Source organism: Salvelinus namaycush, chromosome 12, assembly GCF_016432855.1.
Source record: "Salvelinus namaycush isolate Seneca chromosome 12, SaNama_1.0, whole genome shotgun sequence".
NCBI classification, from domain to species: Eukaryota; Metazoa; Chordata; class Actinopteri; order Salmoniformes; family Salmonidae; genus Salvelinus; species Salvelinus namaycush.
In genome coordinates, this window is record NC_052318.1 from 9,543,018 (window position 1) to 9,564,326 (window position 21,309).

General features: G+C 41.6%; 1 protein-coding gene across 2 annotated transcripts in view; it reads left to right on the top strand.

The window, feature by feature from the left end:
- The first annotated feature begins 3,196 nt into the window (after positions 1–3,196).
- The window catches only part of LOC120056871 (SH3 and PX domain-containing protein 2B-like), a 60,642-nt gene continuing 42,529 nt past the window's right edge, over positions 3,197–21,309 (top strand). For both annotated transcript variants that reach the window (XM_039005125.1, XM_039005126.1), the window contains exons 1-3: positions 3,197–3,550; positions 8,680–8,760; positions 19,311–19,386. In XM_039005125.1, the coding sequence (XP_038861053.1) occupies positions 3,479–3,550; positions 8,680–8,760; positions 19,311–19,386 (229 nt within the window). In that variant the 5' untranslated portion in view covers positions 3,197–3,478. The remainder of the gene's footprint in view (positions 3,551–8,679; positions 8,761–19,310; positions 19,387–21,309) is intronic.

Sequence of the window (21,309 nt, forward strand, 5' to 3'; positions counted from 1 at the left end):
ACCCATCACCATACAGCTGATACACTCCTGGCTCCGACCCATCACCATACATCTGATACACTCCTGGCTCCGACCCATCACCATACATCTGATACACTCCTGGCTCCGACCCATCACCATACATCTGATACACTCCTGGCTCTGACCCATCACCATACATCTGATACACTCCTGGCGCTGACCCATCACCATACATCTGATACACTCATGGCTCCGACATCACCATACATCTGATACACTCCTGGCTCCGACCCATCACCATACATCTGATACACTCCTGGCTCCGACCCATCACCATACATCTGATACACTCCTGGCTCCGACCCATCACCATACATCTGATACACTCCTGGCTCCGACCCATCACCATACATCTGATACACTCATGGCTCTGACCCATCACCATACATCTGATACACTCCTGGCTCTGACTCATCACCATACATCTGATACACTCCTGGCTCCGACCCATCACCATACATCTGATACAATCCTGGCTCCGACCCATCACCATACATCTGATACACTCCTGGCTCTGACCCATCACCATACATCTGATACACTCCTGGCTCTGACCCATCACCATACATCTGATACACTCATGGCTCCGACATCACCATACATCTGATACACTCCTGGCTCCGACCCATCACCATACATCTGATACACTCCTGGCTCCGACCCATCACCATACATCTGATACACTCCTGGCTCCGACCCATCACCATACATCTGATACACTCCTGGCTCTGACCCATCACCATACATCTGATACACTCCTGGCTCTGACTCATCACCATACATCTGATACACTCCTGGCTCCGACCCATCACCATACATCTGATACACTCCTGGCTCTGACCCATCACCATACATCTGATACACTCCTGGCTCTGACCCATCACCATACATCTGATACACTCCTGGCTCTGACCCATCACCATACATCTGATACACTCCTGGCACACGTGACAGGCCTCTGTAGACTGAGGCTAAAGCCACAGATACTGATGTTTTGTACTCCTAGATACCGCTCTTTTAAAAACTGAAATATGCCTGATACACACTTTTTCGGAAACCCAAATACGGATGACCTAATCGGTGATGACAGAAACCCTCTCTACACCCAGTGACTTTGACCACATCCCTGGCACCATAATTTGGGAGAACGGGCTCGTGGTAATGACAGGAGCAGCTTCAGTGGAATGGTATGAAATACATCAAACACATGGTTTCCAGGTGTTTGATGCCATTCCATTTGCTCGGTTATTATGAGCCGTTCTCCCTTCAGCAGCCTCCACTGTATGGATTAGTCTTGTATTCGTCTCTATGGTCCTCCCATGTGAGTGAATAGGCCTAGTACAATTGCAATTCTCCTTTGCACCAACAGAGAGCACTAAATAACAAAATGTTCCAAGATGCAGTATTCATAATGTACCACAAGATGACGCTACATCTCAACACAAACCATCAGTCTGAACTGTTTCACAAAAATAGCTCATCCATGGCAACATCATTGAAAGTATGTTAAATGTTTATTTTTTATTTATTTTTTACCTTTATTTAAATAGGCAAATTAGTTAAGAACAAATTCTTATTTACAATGACGGCTTACCCCAGCCAAACCCTAACCCGGGCGACTCTGTGTCAATTGTGTGCTGCCCTATGGGACTCCCAATCACGGCCAGTTGTGATACAGTCTGGAATCGAATCGGGTCTGTAGTGATGCCTCTAGCACTGAGATGCAGCACCTTAGACTGTTGCGCTACTTGGGAGCAGTGGCCTACTACTTGGATGGGACTGTAAATGAACAAACAAGAAGTCAAACACACTTAATTGAATAATTGTTTGTTTTTCTGCTAACTTAAACATTTGTGTCTTTCTAAATTAATTTGTGTTTTTCCATGTACATTTAATTTTTTTTATAAATAAAAGGCAAAACATACACTCTTTATAATGTGCTCTTTCTGCACATCTGATCAATGCTTACCTGAATAGAAAGACTTTTGAAAAGGTTCCAAAAACAGACTCTCTATCACCGTCAATGAGGACGCCACTTCATCAACTTCTTGTCCTTATCCTTTGTACTACCTTCTGACACAGTCAACACATTAAACACTGTATTCTTAGCGCAGAGGTTATATTGTATATTTACAGAGTGAGATTTGTACAGACACAATCCATCTGTTGGTGACACACAGCTCAGTTGCAGCTTGAGAGAGTGACTCTGTTTTGGCTCACCAGCACAACCTTCAGGGATGGCTCATTCGTATCCAATGATGAGTCACCTATATTTAATGATGACAGAGACAAGAAGACCAGGCAATGATGTCGAGTGACAGATAAGAGCATTGGGTTTCTATGCCATGCTGTTTTTCCAGAATTCTTGTGGGCATGAGGGAAACTTGCCAGGCATGTGTGGTATGGCATTCTTGAAGTTGTGCCTTGCTATAAAGCCATTGGCTGATTCTTTAGGATATTTATCGTTAACAGTAATGTGATATGGTTTACGGTGGGATTTTACATTTTTTAAATACACATTTTTAGTCATTTAGCAGACACTCTTATCTAGAGCGACTTACAGGAGCATATTATAATGTTTACAATATAAAATCATATCACATAATACGTTAATCATCAGGCGACAGGTAGCCTAGTGGTTGGAGTGTTGGGCCAGTGACCGAAAGGTTGCTAGATCAAATCCCCAAGGTAAAAAGGGTTAAAAAATGGATTAAAGGCCTATTAACTGTATAGTTATAACAGTAAAAGCTGTTTATCAGTTGAAATCTGTCTCCTTCCCAAAATCTTTGGGAACAATTTAACTTTATAAAGAAGTCTATCAAAAGGAAAAGTTGCCCAAAGACATTCTCCCAGTAAACTTCAATATCAGATTTAAACATGTCTATAGCAGGCCTAGGCCTCTAGCCTAAATAACTTTTGTCATACTGTACCATAGCTCCTCTTTGTTGCTGACTGCCGGACTGTATGATTGACTACCGGACCGATTCTGTTCCAAAAACGTTTCGTCTGTTGAAAAACGTTTTGCAACATAACCCGTTTACTCCAAACGAAAACGAGAGTTTCTATTGGACAAATTCAAGTAGGTCCCTCCCCATTTGCTTCCGTTTGGTTCTTAAACGGTTAACGGTTTCCGTTGCAGGACGTAATGAATACACCCATTTTATGTTGTGGAAACCTTCCCGTTGTCAAATTAGAGTCGGTGAGCTGGGATAGACTGGGAGTTTGGTTCAGAGAAGGTCAGACATAGCCTACTGCCGGACAGGGCAAGAAGAGTAAAGACTGAATGTGGGACAGGAAATCTGACGTGAACCATCTACGAAAAAGTATCCCAATTGTTTCATCCTGCAATCAAGGATCTGACGAATGACAAAGGTTGGCTGCGTAAACTTTGGCATTCAGGTCTGATCGTTTCTAAACCGGCCTGTTGTTTTTAGTGGAGGCTCTGAAAGTGAACATCATGGCAAGGCGGACTGTGCACGAAGTAACAGTTCAAGATGTACAGAAGAGGAGAAATCCGAACAAACACTATGTAAGTCAATACGTTTTTTTTTACAGGAGAGGACCGACCACGTATGTATATTGTAGGAATGTATGTGCCACACGTATTTTCTTCGATTACATTTCTTGTTTCGATAAAGTAAAAACAAAGAGAGTATCGAATTACATTTGACCAAAACAGTCGCTGGAAGAAAAAATTACAGTGCGACCATGTTGCATGCATCTAAAGAAAAGTGGAGTGAGTTGTTGGAAAGGTTTAGCGTTGAAAATGTCAAATTTATTTTTTCTTTTGAGACCACATGTCAACATCTGGAAATAACCGAGCACCAGGCATGCGCTTTTTCTCAGACTCTTGGTGTTGTTTGTTTTAATTTCCACTTTATTAGGCTACTGCAGTAAAATAATGTTACTATTATAAGTTGTTGGTTTGGTTTCTGATCAAAACTTTTGGACACTTGGAATGTAGGCTACACCTGGTTATATAACTTTATTAAATATAAAAAACACACGACCAATATTGAAAACAGTTATTTCCAAAACTGCTGCCACTTTATTGTGTTATATAACGGTAAACTATAAACAGAGTAAAAGTATAAGCAGTACGCTGTCGGAGGAACAATAAGCTCACCAGTGAGGTTCGTAATGCAGTCGAGGGCATGATTTTATTTTTTATTTTATTTAACCTTTATTTAACTCGCCAAGTCTGTTAAGAACACATTCTTAGGTGTGTGTGTATGATAGGTGTATGTGTATGATAGGTGTATGTGTGTATAAAACCTGACACAGACTTTTCAAAACATCGCGAAGAGTAGCCTTCGAATAGCTGTCATAGATTTTAATTGGTCTAATGTCTATTTCAGAATGGTTGAGAGAACCATATTTCTGAAGCGGAGAAGCAATGCATGATTTGAGTTACAGTGTGATTGTTTGGGTAGTCCATCCTGATGGGGTAAAACATCGATACAGTTACATATCGGTATATTATTTTTAATGATATATCATATCGTTTTAAAACTCCAGTATTTTTCCTTCATAACTTGTTCTCCATCTTCTTTTTAAACGGGGAGCCTTATTTGTTTTCAGCACTTTTATTTTCATGACTGAAAACGGGTCGTTTTCTCATGGCTCTCTCTTGTCCCTTTGCAGAAGACATATGTTGCGAAAATTGAAATGCAATAAAATCACATTGTCGATTTGCAAAACAAAGAATCGTGAGAATCGCAAAACATATCATGTTGGCACCTAAGTATCATGATAATATCATATCTTAAGGTCCCTGGCAATTTCCAGCCCTACTGCCTACCAGGCCTTCATGCTCACCTATAGGCTACACACTGTAGTAGAAAACCGTGACCTCGGGTATTGGTATTTGTTGACCAGGAAGCATACTACTCACTCATCTATTCCCAAGGTCATTGTTAGCTCAGAGTACACAAGGCCTTGGCAGAATGTTTGAACAAGGAATGCCGTTCTGCACACTTCTGTCCAGGACAGAGAGCAGAAGCAGGACATGCAGTTTGAGACTGTCTGGCATGAAGGTCTGGCCCATTTTTGTTTAGTCTTGACTACAACTTGTTGTGTTGCTCACTTCCATTACAATATTACCTTATACAAATGGACAGTAGGCTTACTACAAAATTCCTGAGCCATCAGAATGATAATGAGAATGCCTTGTGTGCAGACTGCAAAACATGATGAAGCATGCTTACAATATACAGTATTCTACTTTCTGATGGTGCTGTGATCAGTGCATCCCAAAAGTGTTTTTGTTGCTGTATCCAAGCATCCAAGCCACCTCAGGGTTTCTGTTTTGAATGATCTCTAATGCACAGTGAAAGGGTTAGGAGCTGAGTGTGGGCTGAGGCAGATGGAAGAAAGTTTTCTTATTTAGATAACCACTCCTCAGTCCCCATAAAGGGTTTGAGTTTTGGATGTATGATGAAGATGTTGATGACTGGTTACGTCGTACAAAAATGCCCAGGATATAAAGATCTTGAGCTCCTGTGTCTCCTTCATCTGCTGGTTTACTGGTTGTGTGCCCTGCGTTGAGCCCTGTGTTTAGCATCTTCCACAGCCTTTGGTCTCCTACAGGGAAGGCAGGGAGTTGGGCCAGGCCGAGGTGGCCCGGCCTGGGACAGAGGCCAACAGAAGCACTCAGCCAGACACAATCAGTGTGGAGTTTCCGTCCGATAACCTCCCAGACTCTCTTTCTCTCTTTCTCACTTTACAAAAAAGAAAGTGTTTGTTGCACTTGTATGTCAAGCACCAGCAGGCCATTATTGAATGTCGACAGCCTGCAAGATGCTTTATTTTCATTCACTGTCGGGTTAGTACTTTGATCTTAGGGTGGGTGATGCAAAATATTTTATTTTTACCAATGGTTGGTTTCACTGATGTTACAAGAAGAATACCCAAGCCTTTAGTATTTCATGGCACCCTTAAAGGCGTCAGCAGGCTGCAGTTCAGCTGGCGCCTAGCCGAACTCGCCGAAACGAATGAGTGTGCTGATATACTCCCTTAAAAGACCTTCGCAAAAACAAAATGGGAAAACAACGGCAATAGTACTGTTTGTCCATTTTGAGACGCCATAGCCAGTATACACTTCCTCAAAATAGTCAGCATTATTTTATGATAGTTCTAGAAATCTGTCACTAATTTAGACGTTTTTGCCGAGGAGATCTTAGTCGTGCAATTTTACATCTAACTAAGATGTTTGGTGCAGTATTTCTCAATGATAAAATGTGCATGAAAACGAGTCGTCTCTTGTTGAATGACAAAAAAAATAAAAAATTAAAGTATCCCTACTGTTGACCAATCACCGACGAAGGGGCAAAAACTTTGGCTACCGACTTCGGCTTGCCTCAAGAAAAAATGTCAGCGAAGTTCAAAGTTTTAAAACGAACCAAAACCTCACAAAATGTTGTCATAATATATGCACAAACTCTTCCGAACTGTTTTGGATAGGAAGCATGCGGACGCCTTAAATGGAAGATACAGTTGAAATTAAGGAAACATACTGATAGAAACATCAGCAGAAAGGAATGGTCAATTTGCCTGTGTTTTGAATATGAAAAAGCACAGTTGACTCATGTAGTGCAATGTTCTGCTGTCATACAGTGCATTCGGAAAGTATTCAGACCCCTTGACTTTTTCCACATTTTGTTACGTTACAGCCTTATTCTAAAAAGTGTTACATATATTTTTTCCCTAATCAATCTACGTACAATACCCCATAATGACAAAGCAAAAACTTTTTTTCAGAAATTTTTGCAAAATAAAAATAAAAACCTGGAAATATTACATTTATATAAGTATTCAGGCCCTTTGCTCAGTACTTTGTTGAAGCACCTTTGGCAGTGATTACAGCCTCGAGTCTTCTTGGGTATGATGTTACAAGCTTGGCACACCTGTATATGGGGAGTTTCTCACCTTCTTATCTGCAGATCCTCTCAAGCTCTGTCAGGTTGGATGGGGAGCATCACTGCACAGCTATTTTCAGGTCTCTCCAGAGATGTTCGATCGGGTTCAAGCCTGGGCTCTGACTGGGCCACTCAAGGACATTCAGAGACTTGTCCCGAAGCCACTCCTGGGTTGTCTTGGCTGTGTGCTTAGGGTCATTGTCCTGTTGGAAGGTGAACCGTCGCCCCAGTCTGAGGTCCTGAGCACTCTGGAGCAGGCTTTCATCAAGGATCTCTGTACTTTGCATCGTTCATCTTTCCCCCGATTCTGACTAGTCTCCCAGTCCCTGCCGCTGAAAAACATCCCCACAGTATAATGCTGCCATCACCATGCTTCACTGTAGGGATGGTGCCAGGTTTCCTCCAGACGTGACGCTTGGCATTCAGGCCAACTAGTTAAATCTTGGTTTTATCAGACCAGATAATCTTGTTTCTCATGGTCTGAGAGTCTTTAGGTGCCTTTTGGCAAACTCCAAGCGGGCTGTCATGTGCCTTTTACTGAGGAGTGGCTTCCATCTGGCCACACTACCATAAAGGCCTGATTGGTAGAGTGCTGCAGAGATGGTTGTCCTTCTGGAAGGTTCTCCCATCTCCACAGAGGAACTCTGGAGCTCTGTCAGAGTCACCATTGGGCTCTTGGTCACCTCCCTGACCAAGGCCCTTCTCCCCCGATTGCTCAGTTTAGCCGGGCGGCCAGCTCTAGGAAGAGTCTTGATGGTTCTAACTTCTTCCATTTAAGATTGATGGAGGCCACTGTGTTCTTGGGGACCTTCAATGCTGAAGACATTTTTTGGTACCCTTCCCCAGATCTGTGCCTCGACACAATCCTGTCTCTGAGCGCTACGACCATTGCTCTGACATGCACTGTCAACTGTGGGACCTTATAAAGACAGGTGTGTGCCTTTCCAAATCATGTCCAATCAATTGAATTTACCACAGGTGGACTCCAATCAAGTTGTAGAAACATCTCAAGGATGATCAATGGAAACAGGATGCACCTGAGTTCAATTTCGAGTCTCATAACAAAGGGTCTGAATACTTATGTAAATAAGGTATTTCTGTTTTTATTTTTCTACATTTGCAAAAATATCTAAATCCTGTTTTGGCTTTTTCATTATCGGCTATTGTGTGTAGATCGATGAAGGAAAAATGTATTTAATAAATTTTAGAATAAGGCTGTAACGTAACAAAATGTGGAAAAAGAAAATGGGTCTGAATACTTTCCGAATGCACTGTATGTCTATTGTCCATGCATCCTTTGCAAGACTACAATTGTGTTATCCCAATGCGTGAGTAGTAGACATGATCTTTTCCTTTTACACAGGAAATTATGATCTCATGGTGTGGGAAGGAAGTGAGATCATATGAAAGGATGTCAGATCCATTCTGTAGAAAATGGTTGACATGACACCAAATTGAACCACACAATGTACCTAGTAACTCCATTTATCTTCCCTTGAATCCACGTCATTGTGGACTAGGTGTGACCATGAATCAGAAATGGAATCATCAAGGGATTTCACCTTTGAAGCTATTATGGGTTTAACAGCATATTGAGGTTATTACACTGTTGTTACCATGAATATATGGATCCATTTTAATTAATATGGGTCCTGGTCGTCACACCTATGCAGTAATAGTAACTATATGCTTTGTAAGAGTTAAAGGTTTTAAAGGTAACCCCCTTTTTTCTTTCTATCAGGTTTACATCATCAAAGTGTCTTGGTCTGATGGTAGCACTGAGGTCATCTTCAGACGCTACAGCAAGTTCTTCCATCTGCAGGTGAGTTGGGAACAGCTGTGGGAAAACAACTTAAAGTACAATCATACATCCACACTATATGGCTGCATTTTAAATGGCACCCTATTCCCTACATAGTACACTACTTTCTACCAGAGCCCTAAGGCTATAAGCTGGGTGGTTCGAGCCCTGAATGCTGATTGGCTGACAGCCGTGGTATATCAGACCGTATACCACGGGTATGACAAAACATACATTTTTACTGCTCTAATTACGTTGGTAGCCAGTTTATAATAGCAATAAGGCACTTCGGGAGTTTGTGGTATATGGCCAATATACCACGGCTAAGGGCTGTGTCCGCGATGCGTTGTGCCTAAGAACAGCCCTTAGCCGTGGTATATTGGCCATATACCACACCCCCTCATGTCTTATTTCTTAAATATACAATTGTACAGGCCTACCACCCAGGCACAGTGTTTGTGCCTGGGTCACTGAACCATGTGATTTTGGTAATTACCTGCATATGAGTCGATTCGGAAAATGAACTAATGGAGCCTGAACAAGCTGAATGTTGATTTTAACAGATAACCACAAAAATAGAATAGAACGTCACACGTCACAATAAACTGCCTGTGGAGGGAATCTCCTCAGAGTTTCAGTTCCTTTTTCTGTGGCAATTGATCTCTGTTAAATATATCCTCAATATTAATACTTGGTGTACATTGTGTAATATGGTCTGAGTGTAGATTAATGTAAGCAGGTAGGCCTATTGGAGATGCAGGGTCATATTGAGTCAGTGTGTATTTTTAAAATGGGGCATTCCCTCGTATGCTTTTCAGCTGCTTCCTTCTCTATTTAAAGCTCTGGGTGGGCTCTCAGAGTGGCGTGTGAAATTCAGATAACCCTTATGATTACACCAGATCACATCTCCTGGTTTGGCCCATTGGTTTAGCCCATTGGTTTGGCGCTGGTACATGAAAAGAAACAGTTCATTTATCATTCATTGAATTGGGCTTATGTCAATTCCTGTAAAGCTGTGGCTCAGACTGCAAGCTGGCTGACCGTCTATGACGGTGGCTGGTAGCGTCATCTTCTGAGAACTAAGGCCTGTACTGCATACAAAATGCAACACACCCTATTACCTGTAAAGTGCCCTTTTGACCAGAGTCCTACACTCATGTCAAGGTACTATCTGTCCCTATAGGAGAGCCCTTTGAAGAACCCTTATGGCTGCAGGTAGAAAACTTTTGGTGTCAGGTAGAACCCTTTTGGGTTCCATGTAGAATCCTTTCTACAGAGGGTTCTACTTGGAACCCAAAATGGGTTCTCCTATGGGGACAGCTGAAGAACCCTTTCGGAAACCTTTTTTTCTAAAAGTGTAGGCCCAGGTCCAGAATAGTGCACTCTCTAAGGATAGGGTTCCATTCGGGACACAGCCTGGACAGTGAAGGAGTGATGAGTCATTTCATCTGGCTACTGCTCCTCTGACGGTACTGACCCACCTGGATGCATCTCTCTGAGAGCCTGCCATGGTTGCTGTCTGTTGGTAAGGACATAAGACCAATGGGCTGGGCCGGCCTAGAATAGTGCTTCTCACTGTGGAACACGTCATCTGTTTGGCTGCGTCACTACTGGACTCCTCTGGTGTTGTACTGCTTTGTAAAGGATACAACATCAAAATCTGATCTCATGACTCACAATGAGGAAAACTATTCACACACACACACACACACACACACACACACACACACACACACACACACACACACACACACACACACACACACACACACACACACACACACACACACACACACACACACACAATCCCTGTTCCTCTCTTCCTCCCTTCCTCTGACTCTCCCTGGGTCATCATCCCTCACTCCTCTCTGATGTCACTGCTGTCCACCCTGCAGGAGACAGCCTTTGTTTGAAGGTAATGTTCAGATGAACAGATCGGCTGGCAAACAAAGAACGATGACATGATCATACGCCTCGATATTATATATAACCACAGAGACAGGCTGTCTCTTGCATCACATCGAATCAATAGTGGCTAATGCTGTTGGCAAACCTATGGCTGTAGGTCTGGGTTGATTCATGGTGCTGTATTTGTCTTGTCCAGTTTACTTCAGTACGTATGCCGCTGGGGCCCAGTGGAGTCATCATAATACAGTCCTCAGAGATAGTGTCATTATACTTTTAACTAAGTTCACAATTCTAGCAGAGAATACATTTTATTGAGCTTCTCTGTTAGTCATTGAGTCTGTAAGACATTGCGGGAAGACGACAAAGACAGACAGGCTATTATTATGACTGGTCTAGATGTCGCCTCACATTCTGTCTACTTTAAACTACCTGGTCCACTGATGGCAGCTGATGAGAGCTGTTACCTGTTGGTGAGGGCATAAAACAACTGTAACATAGTATTTGGCCAACTGCATCAAATGGAGCCGAGCAAACAAGCTCTGCACGTTGTTGTTTACTCCTCTCTAATTACTAATGCAGAGTTAGTATTTGTCTTTAGATTCCTCGACTTGAAGCCAGAACAGTTTCGTGAGCCATTTGAGATACAGTAGAAATGGAAACACAGGTTAGCTTAAACAAAATTGCATGCAAATTTCATGATGTCGTGTAAGTGCCTTGAACCAAAATGACTGATGCATTGCTTTAACAAATTATGGAAAATACAGAGACTCTGTCATAGGTTCCTCCCAGTTGCTGTTTACAGAGATTCTGTTTCCATAGCACTAAGTACTGTTTCCATGCTCTACATCTGTCCACGTTGGATATGCCCTATCCTTGTGTCTAAATTCTAAAACCACTTTCGAATAGATACAAACTCTTATTCCTATGCATTGGTGTGATGTAAAGCTGATACTTGAGGGAGACTACTGTCTCCCTCAACTCACAGCTGTCACATATTTTCCACACGTGGTAATCGAGTAACAAAACCCTTTTAATGTGGAAAGATGGCAATCCTCTGTTGAGATCATGGGGCTGCCTGTTGTGAGCAGCGTTTTGCACAAAAGCTAAAGAGGCTCTTATTCTCTGGTGCACAATAATTTGCTGGACCCTATTGCAATAAACTGGATCCCATGCTATACTTTTTGATCTGGAAACAATTAGACATAACATATGCCTTGACTTAGAAAATGCTGAACAGAAGATATGTGGGTCTGTAAATATAGTACATAGCAGTACTGTGCACTATGGAAATGAAATGTGTTTTAAATGTAGATTTGAGAGGAAATCCAGCAGTTGACAATTGAGTGGTTTTTAATCCTGCTGGAATGCTTTGGAAAGGGAAAAGGAGGGTTCAAGGACAAAATCCATGTGGAAGACTTGTTCAGTGTATGCATTAGTATGACTTGCCCGTAAGTTAGCCTAATAAAATGGCAAAGCTTATACACCTTTTCGAAATTAATTAAAATTGTATTCAATTTCTTGGTATAATTTGAAGACAATAACCAAGAAATCCAATAGGGTATTATATTCTCCTTGACATAGAAGGTGATCTATCATCCATAGACAGATAGGCTAAACCTTGATGACTTTTTACTTCAGTAGGACAAATGAGATTGAGTAGTATCTTAATTCGCTCCACTCTTTTCCACCTAGCTGGCTTACTGGTGTCTCCTGCCTTTGTTTATGACTATTGAAAGTGTTTTTTAAGGCAATGTCTGCCCAGCCGTCACTATGCAAGACTTGAAATGTGAGAGTTTAGTTTCACTGCTCAGTTTTTTCCCTTTTTTTAAATTTCATTTTCTCCCTTTTAAAAAGGGTTTTGAAAACCATGTGCTGAGCCAGCACATTGCTTACAGGGCAGACTGACGCAGTGGCAGGAAATGCAAGTCTAAACGAAGGCTCCTCACCTCACATGCTCTCTGTTGACATTGCTCAACAGCTAAGTAGAATGTTTTCAACAATTCCTATTGAAAACACATGACGTTGGTCTTTTTGAGTGTGATTCACTCATTTTAACCAATGTTTTCCAAAGCTTTAATATAAAATAACTCAAGTAAAAGTCACCCAGTAAAATTCTACTTGAGTAGAAGTTTAAAAGTATTTGGTTTAAAATATACTTGTGTCAAAAGTAAATGGTATTGCTAAAATATACTTCAGTATCAAAAGTAAAAGTATAAATCACTTCAAATTCCTTATATTAAGCAAACCAGATGGCACCATTTTCTTGTTTTTTTTTTATTAATGGAGAGCCACAGTCCAAAATTCAGACATAATTTACAAACGAAACATGTGTGTTTAGTGAGTCCACCAGATTAGAGGCAGTAGGGATGACCAGGGATGCTTGGTTGATAAGTGCGTGAATTTGACTATTTTCCTGTCCTACCAAACATTCAAAATAAAAGTACTTTTGGGTGTCAAGGAAAATGTATGGAGTAAAAAGTACAATATTCTCTTAAGGAATGTAGTGAAGTAAAAGTTGTCAAATATTAAGTAAAGTACAGATACCCCCCAAAAAATACTTAAGTAGTACTTTAAAGAATTTTTACTTAAGTACTTTTACAGCACTGGAAATTCCAGAAAGAGATGTGGTTGTCGGAGGAGGCCTTTAACACTCATTCTAGTCCTGTTTTGAGAGGGAGACTCAGATCCAGAGAACAAAGGCCTTTGTGTCTGATGAGACTGTCTGATGTAGTTACAGAAGAGGATATGAATGATAGCTGACCGTCGCAAATTAACTTAGTCTCTGACCAAACAAGAATTTGCTGCCCAATGAATGAATTAATTTGATGCAAAATACTTATTTTAAGTCGCTCTGGATAAGAGTGTCTGCTAAATGACTAAAATGTCATGTCAAATGTAAGTTTGACTGTGTAGCCCTTTATTCTGTTAGGTGTAGTGATGGAGGAGTCGTGTGATGATAACCCACCGTTACTCCCCTGGCTGTGATGTCATACCTCCCAGCAGACATCACACCTGAGACCCTACATTCTTTGTCATTTCCTTGTTTACTTATTAATGTATTAGTCATTAACAGCCCTCTTTTTCGTCTGAATTAGTTAGCTAGCTAGATTCATCAATGAAATTACGTGGAATAGATGTTGATTTGATGTCTGTGCCCAGTGGGTAGTCCATCACAACTTAAGTTAACAGTACCTCAGTAGGCCAACCATTGCCAAGAAAAACTCTATGTCAAATGAAGTCAGTATTTACTATTGTGTTGCTAGAACCCATTAAACCCATTCTCAAGTCATTAATGTGAGAGTTATGTGTACATGATGTAATGGTTGTCTGCAGCAGAGACAAGGCTACATATTCACCTTAGTCAGATGGCTTTCCTCATCTAAGACATCAGCTCTGATTACAGGCCATAGACAGGGTGTTGGAGCGATGGTAGAGAGTCAGAGTCAGTTAGGGTGTGGCTCCCCGCTAGACACATGGGAACAGTTACAGCGTGTGTGGGGTATTCTCTCGCTCTCTGTCTCTCTCTCTCGCTGTATTTCTCTCTGACTGTCGGTATTCCAAGTCTTAAAGTAAAAGGAGGATCTGTGAAACGATGCATCTGCCTCTTTAGCCAGACAGATGGTTGTCATGTGTAGTCAGTCAGAGGTCTTTTCCCTCTGCCTTCTCTTTGTTTGACAGAGGAAGGAGTGATGTAGCTGGAAGTTTGATGTAGAGCTTGGATCAATCAGAACCTCCCCTAATTGCCGTCTACAGGACTGGTATTCTTAGTTCCCTGCTGATCTTCTCCTTTTTCTACACTAGTCAGTTCTTCTGTTGCTTTTGTTGGGTCACATTTGTAGAAATAGCTCAGTACATTTTCATTCCACGTCGTGGATATTATTGGGTTTATTGGGATATATAATGATTTAGTTAAAAAAAACAAATTAAGATATACACTTAAGTTACAGATGTAGGATCTCAATTTGACCTATAGTGCATTTGGAAAGTATTCAGACCCCTTGACTTCTACATTTTGTTACATTACAGCCTTATTCTAAAATGGATTACATGTATAAAAAAAAAAAAAATATATATATATATATATATATAATAATTTTATAAACATTCCTCAGCAGTCTGCACACAATAGCCCATAATGATAAAGTGGAGGAAAAAAATGGGTTTTAGATATTTTTGCAAATTTATACAAATAAACAGAAATACCTAATTTCCATAAGTATTCAGACCCTTTGCTATGAGACTCAAAATTGAGCTCAGGTGCATCCTGTTTCCATTGATCATCCTTGAGATGTTTCTACAACTGTGGTAAATTCAATTGATTGTACATGTCTATATAAGCTCCCACAGTTGACAGTGCATGCCAGAGTAAAAACCAAGACAGGATTGTGTCAAGGCACAGATCTGAGGAAGGGTACCAAAAAATGTCTGCACCAAGAGCACAGTGGCCTCCATCATTCTTAAATGGAAGAGGTTTGAAACAACCAAGACTCTTCCTAGAACTGGCCGCCCAGCCAAACTGAGCAATCGGGGGAGAAGGGCCTTGGTCAGGGAGGTGACCAAGAACCCGATAGTCACTCTGATAGAGCTCCAGTTTCTCTGTGGAGAAGGGAGAACCTTCCAGAAGGACAACCATCTCTGCAGCACTCCACCAATCAGGCCTTTATGGTAGGTACATGACAACCCGCTTCGAGTTTGCCAAAAGGCACCTAAAGGACTCTCAGACCATCAGAAACAAGATTATCTGGTCTGATAAAACCAAGATTTAACTAGTTGGCCTGAATGCCAAGCGTCACGTCTGGAGGAAACCTGGCACCATCCCTACAGTGAAGCATGGTGATGGCAGCATTATACTGTGGGGATGTTTTTCAGCGGCAGGGACTGGGAGACTAGTCAGGATCGAGGCAAAGATGAACAGAGCAAAGTACAGAGAGATCCTTGATGAAAGCCTGCTCCAGAGCGCTCAGGACCTCAGACTGGGGTGAAGGTTCACCTTCCAACAGGACAACGATACTAAGCACACAGCCAAGACAACGCAGAAGTGGCATTGGGACAAGTCTCTGAATGTCCTGAGTGGCCCAGCCAGAGCCCGGACTTGAACACAATCAAAACATCTCTGGAGAGACCTGAAAATAGCTGTGCAGCAACACTCCCCATCCAACCTGACAGAGCTTGAGAGGATCTGCAGAGAAGAAGGGGAGAGACTCCCCAAATACAGGTGTGGCAAGCTTGTTTTTTCATACCCAAGAGGACTCGAGGCTGTAATCCCTACCAAAGGTGCTTCAATAGAGTACAGGGTCTGATCACTTATGTAAATGTGATATTTCAGTTTTTTATTTTCAATAAATTAGCAAACATTTCTAAATACCTGTTTTTGCTTTGTCATTAAGGGGTTCTGTTTGTAGATTGTTGAGGGGGAAAAAACGATTTAATACATTTTAGAATAAGGCTGTAACCTAACAAGATTTGGAAAAAGTAAATGGGTCTGAATACTTTCCAAAGGCACTGTATATTGTTACAGTAAAATAATCTTTCGTCCATTATGTTGCTTGATCGGTGGTTAGGCTATTAACTGGCAAAAAGTAGCCTACATAAAAAGTGCAATACTGTTAACACAACCGTGTGTTTTCAGTGAATTTACAGTATGTAAATCACAAAGCTCATCTGCACATTCGGTGCAGAAAAATTCTCAGGAACAAACGATTTATTAAGCTCCTACATCTGTTTTAATGATTGTCAGTTGGAGCATATATAGAATTCTGCATAATAATTGACTGGGTTCGTGAAGGCGTTTGCATCTCTCAAGAGCTTTCATAGATTATTCACGTAATAAACATGTTTAAATCTGATTTAATAGCCACTGGGCATTTGGAACATTAGGTGGAGCTTTAGTTTCTGGAGAGAAGAAGGGTTGCATATTGTAGGAAAGCATAGAGGAGAATTATGGATATCGAATGAGGAGGTGCAGGAAGTAACCATGTTGACAGTAAAGTAGTCGTGTATGACTACTAAGCAGGTAGAGTTTAATGTGATGTTAAAGTGAACAGTCAGTGAGATCATTAGTATATTATTAACAGACATGGTGCTATTAATTAACCATGATTGCAATCATGAGAGGGAGTGTGACATGGGGATATAACAGTACTGATAAATCATGACAATAATGAACATGGTATAGAAGGTGCTTTTTACTCTGTGACTGAAACATTCTTCACCTCCTTGATATCCATCCTGTCTTTGCCAAACTGGATCCAAAGTATTGGAGCACTCTGCCATATCATTCCTCTCACCTCACACGTCTTCAGTGCTCTCTTCTCTGCTTTCTTTGGCTTCAGCCACCAACAGACTGTTATGGTTTCTTTAACTTCCACCGACAGCCATTTGCATTGTGACTATATAGCTTTATGTTGAGTTAATTTACACAGCTGCCTGTAGACTGTGCATTGAGGTCAAGAGCTCTCTGCTGGTGACTGGTCCAAAGCCATACTGCTGAGTGTCATAGCAACATTATAGCACTGTAATAACAATGAGTTATATTATAGCACTCTCTGTTGCAAGGTATGACATGTGATACTGAGAAAGCTTTACAGCTAACTGTACTGTCTTAACTGGTAGTAAGGCCAGTAGTAAGACATGTGTTAGAGAATCAGAGGAAATGCTCCTTCTCTGTGCAAGTCAGATACAAGCCCTTCTAAACAAGCCCGAATCCACCCATCTATTTATCCAATCTCAACTCTGCATGGACAGGGCTCTACGCTGACCCTTTTTTACAAGAAGCATGTGTGCGCCTAAGTTGAAAAATGTAGGCGCACACAAATATATTTGGGAGCGCAATGAAAAATATTTGAGATATTAAAGCTAGAATCCTTAATTTTGCTAGGTGCTCCAAAATAGAAATGTCAGGTTGCACAGCAATATGCAAGTAAAATGGTTGCTCTGTGGAGCCCTGATGGAGAAGACAGGCCCATCATATACCAGTGTTTCCATATGATGGGCCAGTAGTAATTTTCCACCAGTGCAGGAACCAAGATGCTCTAAACAGACTGTTTCGACATCACCAGCCCCACTGGCCAATCAGATCCCTGCTTGCTGCCCACATCATCAACCTAGTTGAATCATTTTAACTCTAGTCTGTTTGTTTGTAGAAGACGGAAAACAAAAACATGAATCTAGTATTTGTGAGGTCTGTCTCTAATCTATTCTCCAACACAAAGTGAATAATTCCCCCCCCACCCGGACAGATATGTTTGGTTTAGTTAGTAATAGTATGGAGTATGTATGCCGTTATTTCGTGTCATAAAAACCCAGTTGGTTCTGACACTGACATTCCACTCTAAGTTTAATATAATAGGAAATGAAGAACATTCCTCTTTTATCTGGCAGCACTTTTGTTCTATTTGACCCCACTCGGCTTCTGGAGTACAGCCTAGCCGTCACGGCAGACAGATGCCATTATTCTATCAGATTGATGTTAATGTACTTGTTTAGTTTTTTTTATCCAGGCTAGTCAATTAAGAACTAATTATTATTTACAATGAGGGCCTCAGTCACTGGTCTAACTATAGGGTGGCTGTCTTGAAAATCATACCCTGTCTTTCCCAGTACCTCTTCATTGACATTTCTCTGTATGCAGAGAAAGAGCGGTGTCCCTTAGAGACCTTTTCTCTTTGTGCTCCATAATATTTGACTCGTAGTTCTGGGTACTAGGCTATAGGCTATTGTGGCGGCAGGTAGCCTAGTTGATAGAGTGTTGGGCCGGTAACCGAAAGGTTGCTGGATCGAATCCCCGAGCTGACAAGGTAAAAATATGTTGTTCTGCTCCTGAGCAAGGCAGTTAACCCACTGTTCCCCGGTAGGCTGTTATTGTAAATAAGAATTTGTTCTTAACTGACTTGCGTAGTAAAATAAAAATATCAGTAGATATGTCGAACAGTTTTCAGCTACTTTCCTCATTTGAATTGATAGACATTAGAAGTCATCATGCAGGAAGTTCAATTTCAAAAAAATCGGAAGCAACATTGTTCAGAACCCCTCAAAACGGCAAACTGCCGCTTAAACGTGAACCACCTGGGTTCTGTTGTGGTGGACCAGAGAGCAGAGGGTAGTTGATGGGTTGACTCAGTCAGCAGGTTGGCCAGGAGTGACTGGACTGAACACTCCTCACTCAGTGTGTTGTTGCTGTGCTGAAAGAGAGGGAAGGAGAAAGGGCTTCAAGTTCATTGGCTGACACACCCAGGTGTCTTTTCACTCCAGCTGCCAATAGAATGCAGCTGGGGCCTGGAACTTAAAACACAGACCTTCAGACTGGGGGAGGGGGAGGTTATTGGCTAGAGTGTAGGAAAATAACCTATAGTACTGTGGAGGGATCACTGGGAGACAGAGAGAAAGCTGCACACTGGGCTTTAAAAGGAGAAAAGAGAAGAAAAAAAAGTTTCACTATGTCAGTGGGCCTTTGCTAACAGGCCACGTAGCATATGTAGCCTAGCTACCTCAACCAAGAAGAAATACCATCTGGTGTGTGGATTTCTTATCATTGGCAGAACCAGTCCTTTTAGGAATTGCTGAATTGTAAAAATGTACAACCCTCCCACTGCCCCATGCAGTGATGTTGTTGTGTGATAGCATGTGTTGTTTAACTCCCTGTGTTGTTGCCACTGTGCTTTCAGATGGAGCTTCTGGATAAGTTCCCTGTGGAAGGAGGGCAGAAAGACCCCAAGCGGAGAATCATCCCTTTTCTACCAGGTAAGAGTGTAGCCCTTTCCATGACTAAAAGAGACACATTTGACCTCATGGGTGGAATGTTCTTAAAAATATATATAATTTCATAATTAATGAAAAAAAGTATGTTTTAATTATCCGGTGTTTCTATGTCAAACAGTTTTGTTATAGTTCAGTCTTCTGTGATGTATATAAAATGTAATATTGGGATGCAAACTCAACATTCTGTACATTTCAACTCTATATCTGACATGGTACAAGTGCCTTCTTTTTGTTAAGCCCATAACCATGAGTCTGAGGTGTATACTTTTGTTTCAAAGTAGATTTGTTTAAGACTACCACGAATCAGTCTGTGTGACCCTGATTTGGCTCACTACAGGAAACGGTTCAACAACACACCGCTACTGACTGACAGTCCCAGCTCACGTGGTGCTGTCAAAGCAGCAGCATTAACAGAGAACGAAGAACGTAAGAGCTGCTACGTTGCACCCTGGGAAATCCACACCTCTCATGAGCTCACGATTTCCCTTACCGAGCACCGTTTTGTTTTTCCGTTTATAAACTCAATGGCAATTTTGTAAATTGCTACTCGTTTTAGTTCCTCCCTCCAATACTGTCCATCAAACACACTAAGCAGGAGGGGCCCAGATTTAATTAAGACTGGACACACGTATGAGCAGCTCTTGAAACAAGGCCATTTAGTGTCTCATGAGAGTAATCCATGTGAGGCTTATGGGGAAGCCTGGAGGTCTAGAACTGTAGAACTGATAGAGACCGAGAGAGAGACGGAGAGAGAGACAGAGAGGCAATGAGAGGAGGAGACCAACCAGGGAGACCAGACCACATTACTCCCACAGTCTTTTCTTCTTCTCCGTTGATTCATATATTGTTGTAAATGCTTCAGACATGTATGCTCATTGCTCATACATCTGTGAGGAAAGATTCATTCTGAGCACTCAAATCCCAAATAAAATAAAATTGTATTTATCACTTGCTTCATAAACAACAGGTGTAGACTAACAGTGAAATGCTTACTTACTGGCCCTTCCCAACAAAGCAAAGAGAAGGAAAAACAGAAATAAAAATAATAACACATCAATTGCTTGGCTTTATCGACAGGGTAACAGTACCAAGTCGATGTGCAGGGGTATGAGGTAATTGAGGTAGATATGTATATATAGGTAGGGATAACTAGGCAACAGGATAGATAATAAACGGTAACAGCAGCGTATGTGATGATTCAAAAGGGTCAATGCAGATAGTCCGGTTAACTATTTAACTAGCTATTTAGCAGTCTTATGGCTTGGGGGTAGAAGTTCAGAACCACGTTGAGGGTCTTTCTGTATTCTAAACTCCCACTAGTTCCATTCCCACAGAGTAGATGTCAACATCCAGGCCTGCTGTTTTAACTAATGTTTGTCTCCCCTTCTTGAATGAAATGAAATTGAAGTGAACAGCTCAACATTTTTTCAGGTGGTTCCCATTTGAACTCCTACGTCTTTCCCTCCCCCCCTCCTCCATCCTCCACCCCCTCGTCTTTCAGAACAGGACCAGAAAGATATTCTGTTAGCTGTCTTGTAGTCACAGAATGACAGACCAGCTAGATCTACTGCCTCTATTATATTATGACAGACCAGCTAGATCTACTGCCTCTATTATATTATGATAGACTAGCTAGATCTACAGTATACTCTACAACTACTCATCCACTACTCTATATCAACTCTGCTCTGCCCTACCACTAAAACTAATCTTCTCTACCCTACCTCTACTCTACCACTACTATACCTCTACTCTACCACTACTATACCTCTACTCTACCACTACTCTACTCTACCACTACTCTACCACTACTCTACTCTACCACTACTCTACCTCTACTCTACCACTACTCTTACACTACTCTGGTGGTTCCCATTTGAACTCCTACGTCTTTCCCTCCCCCCC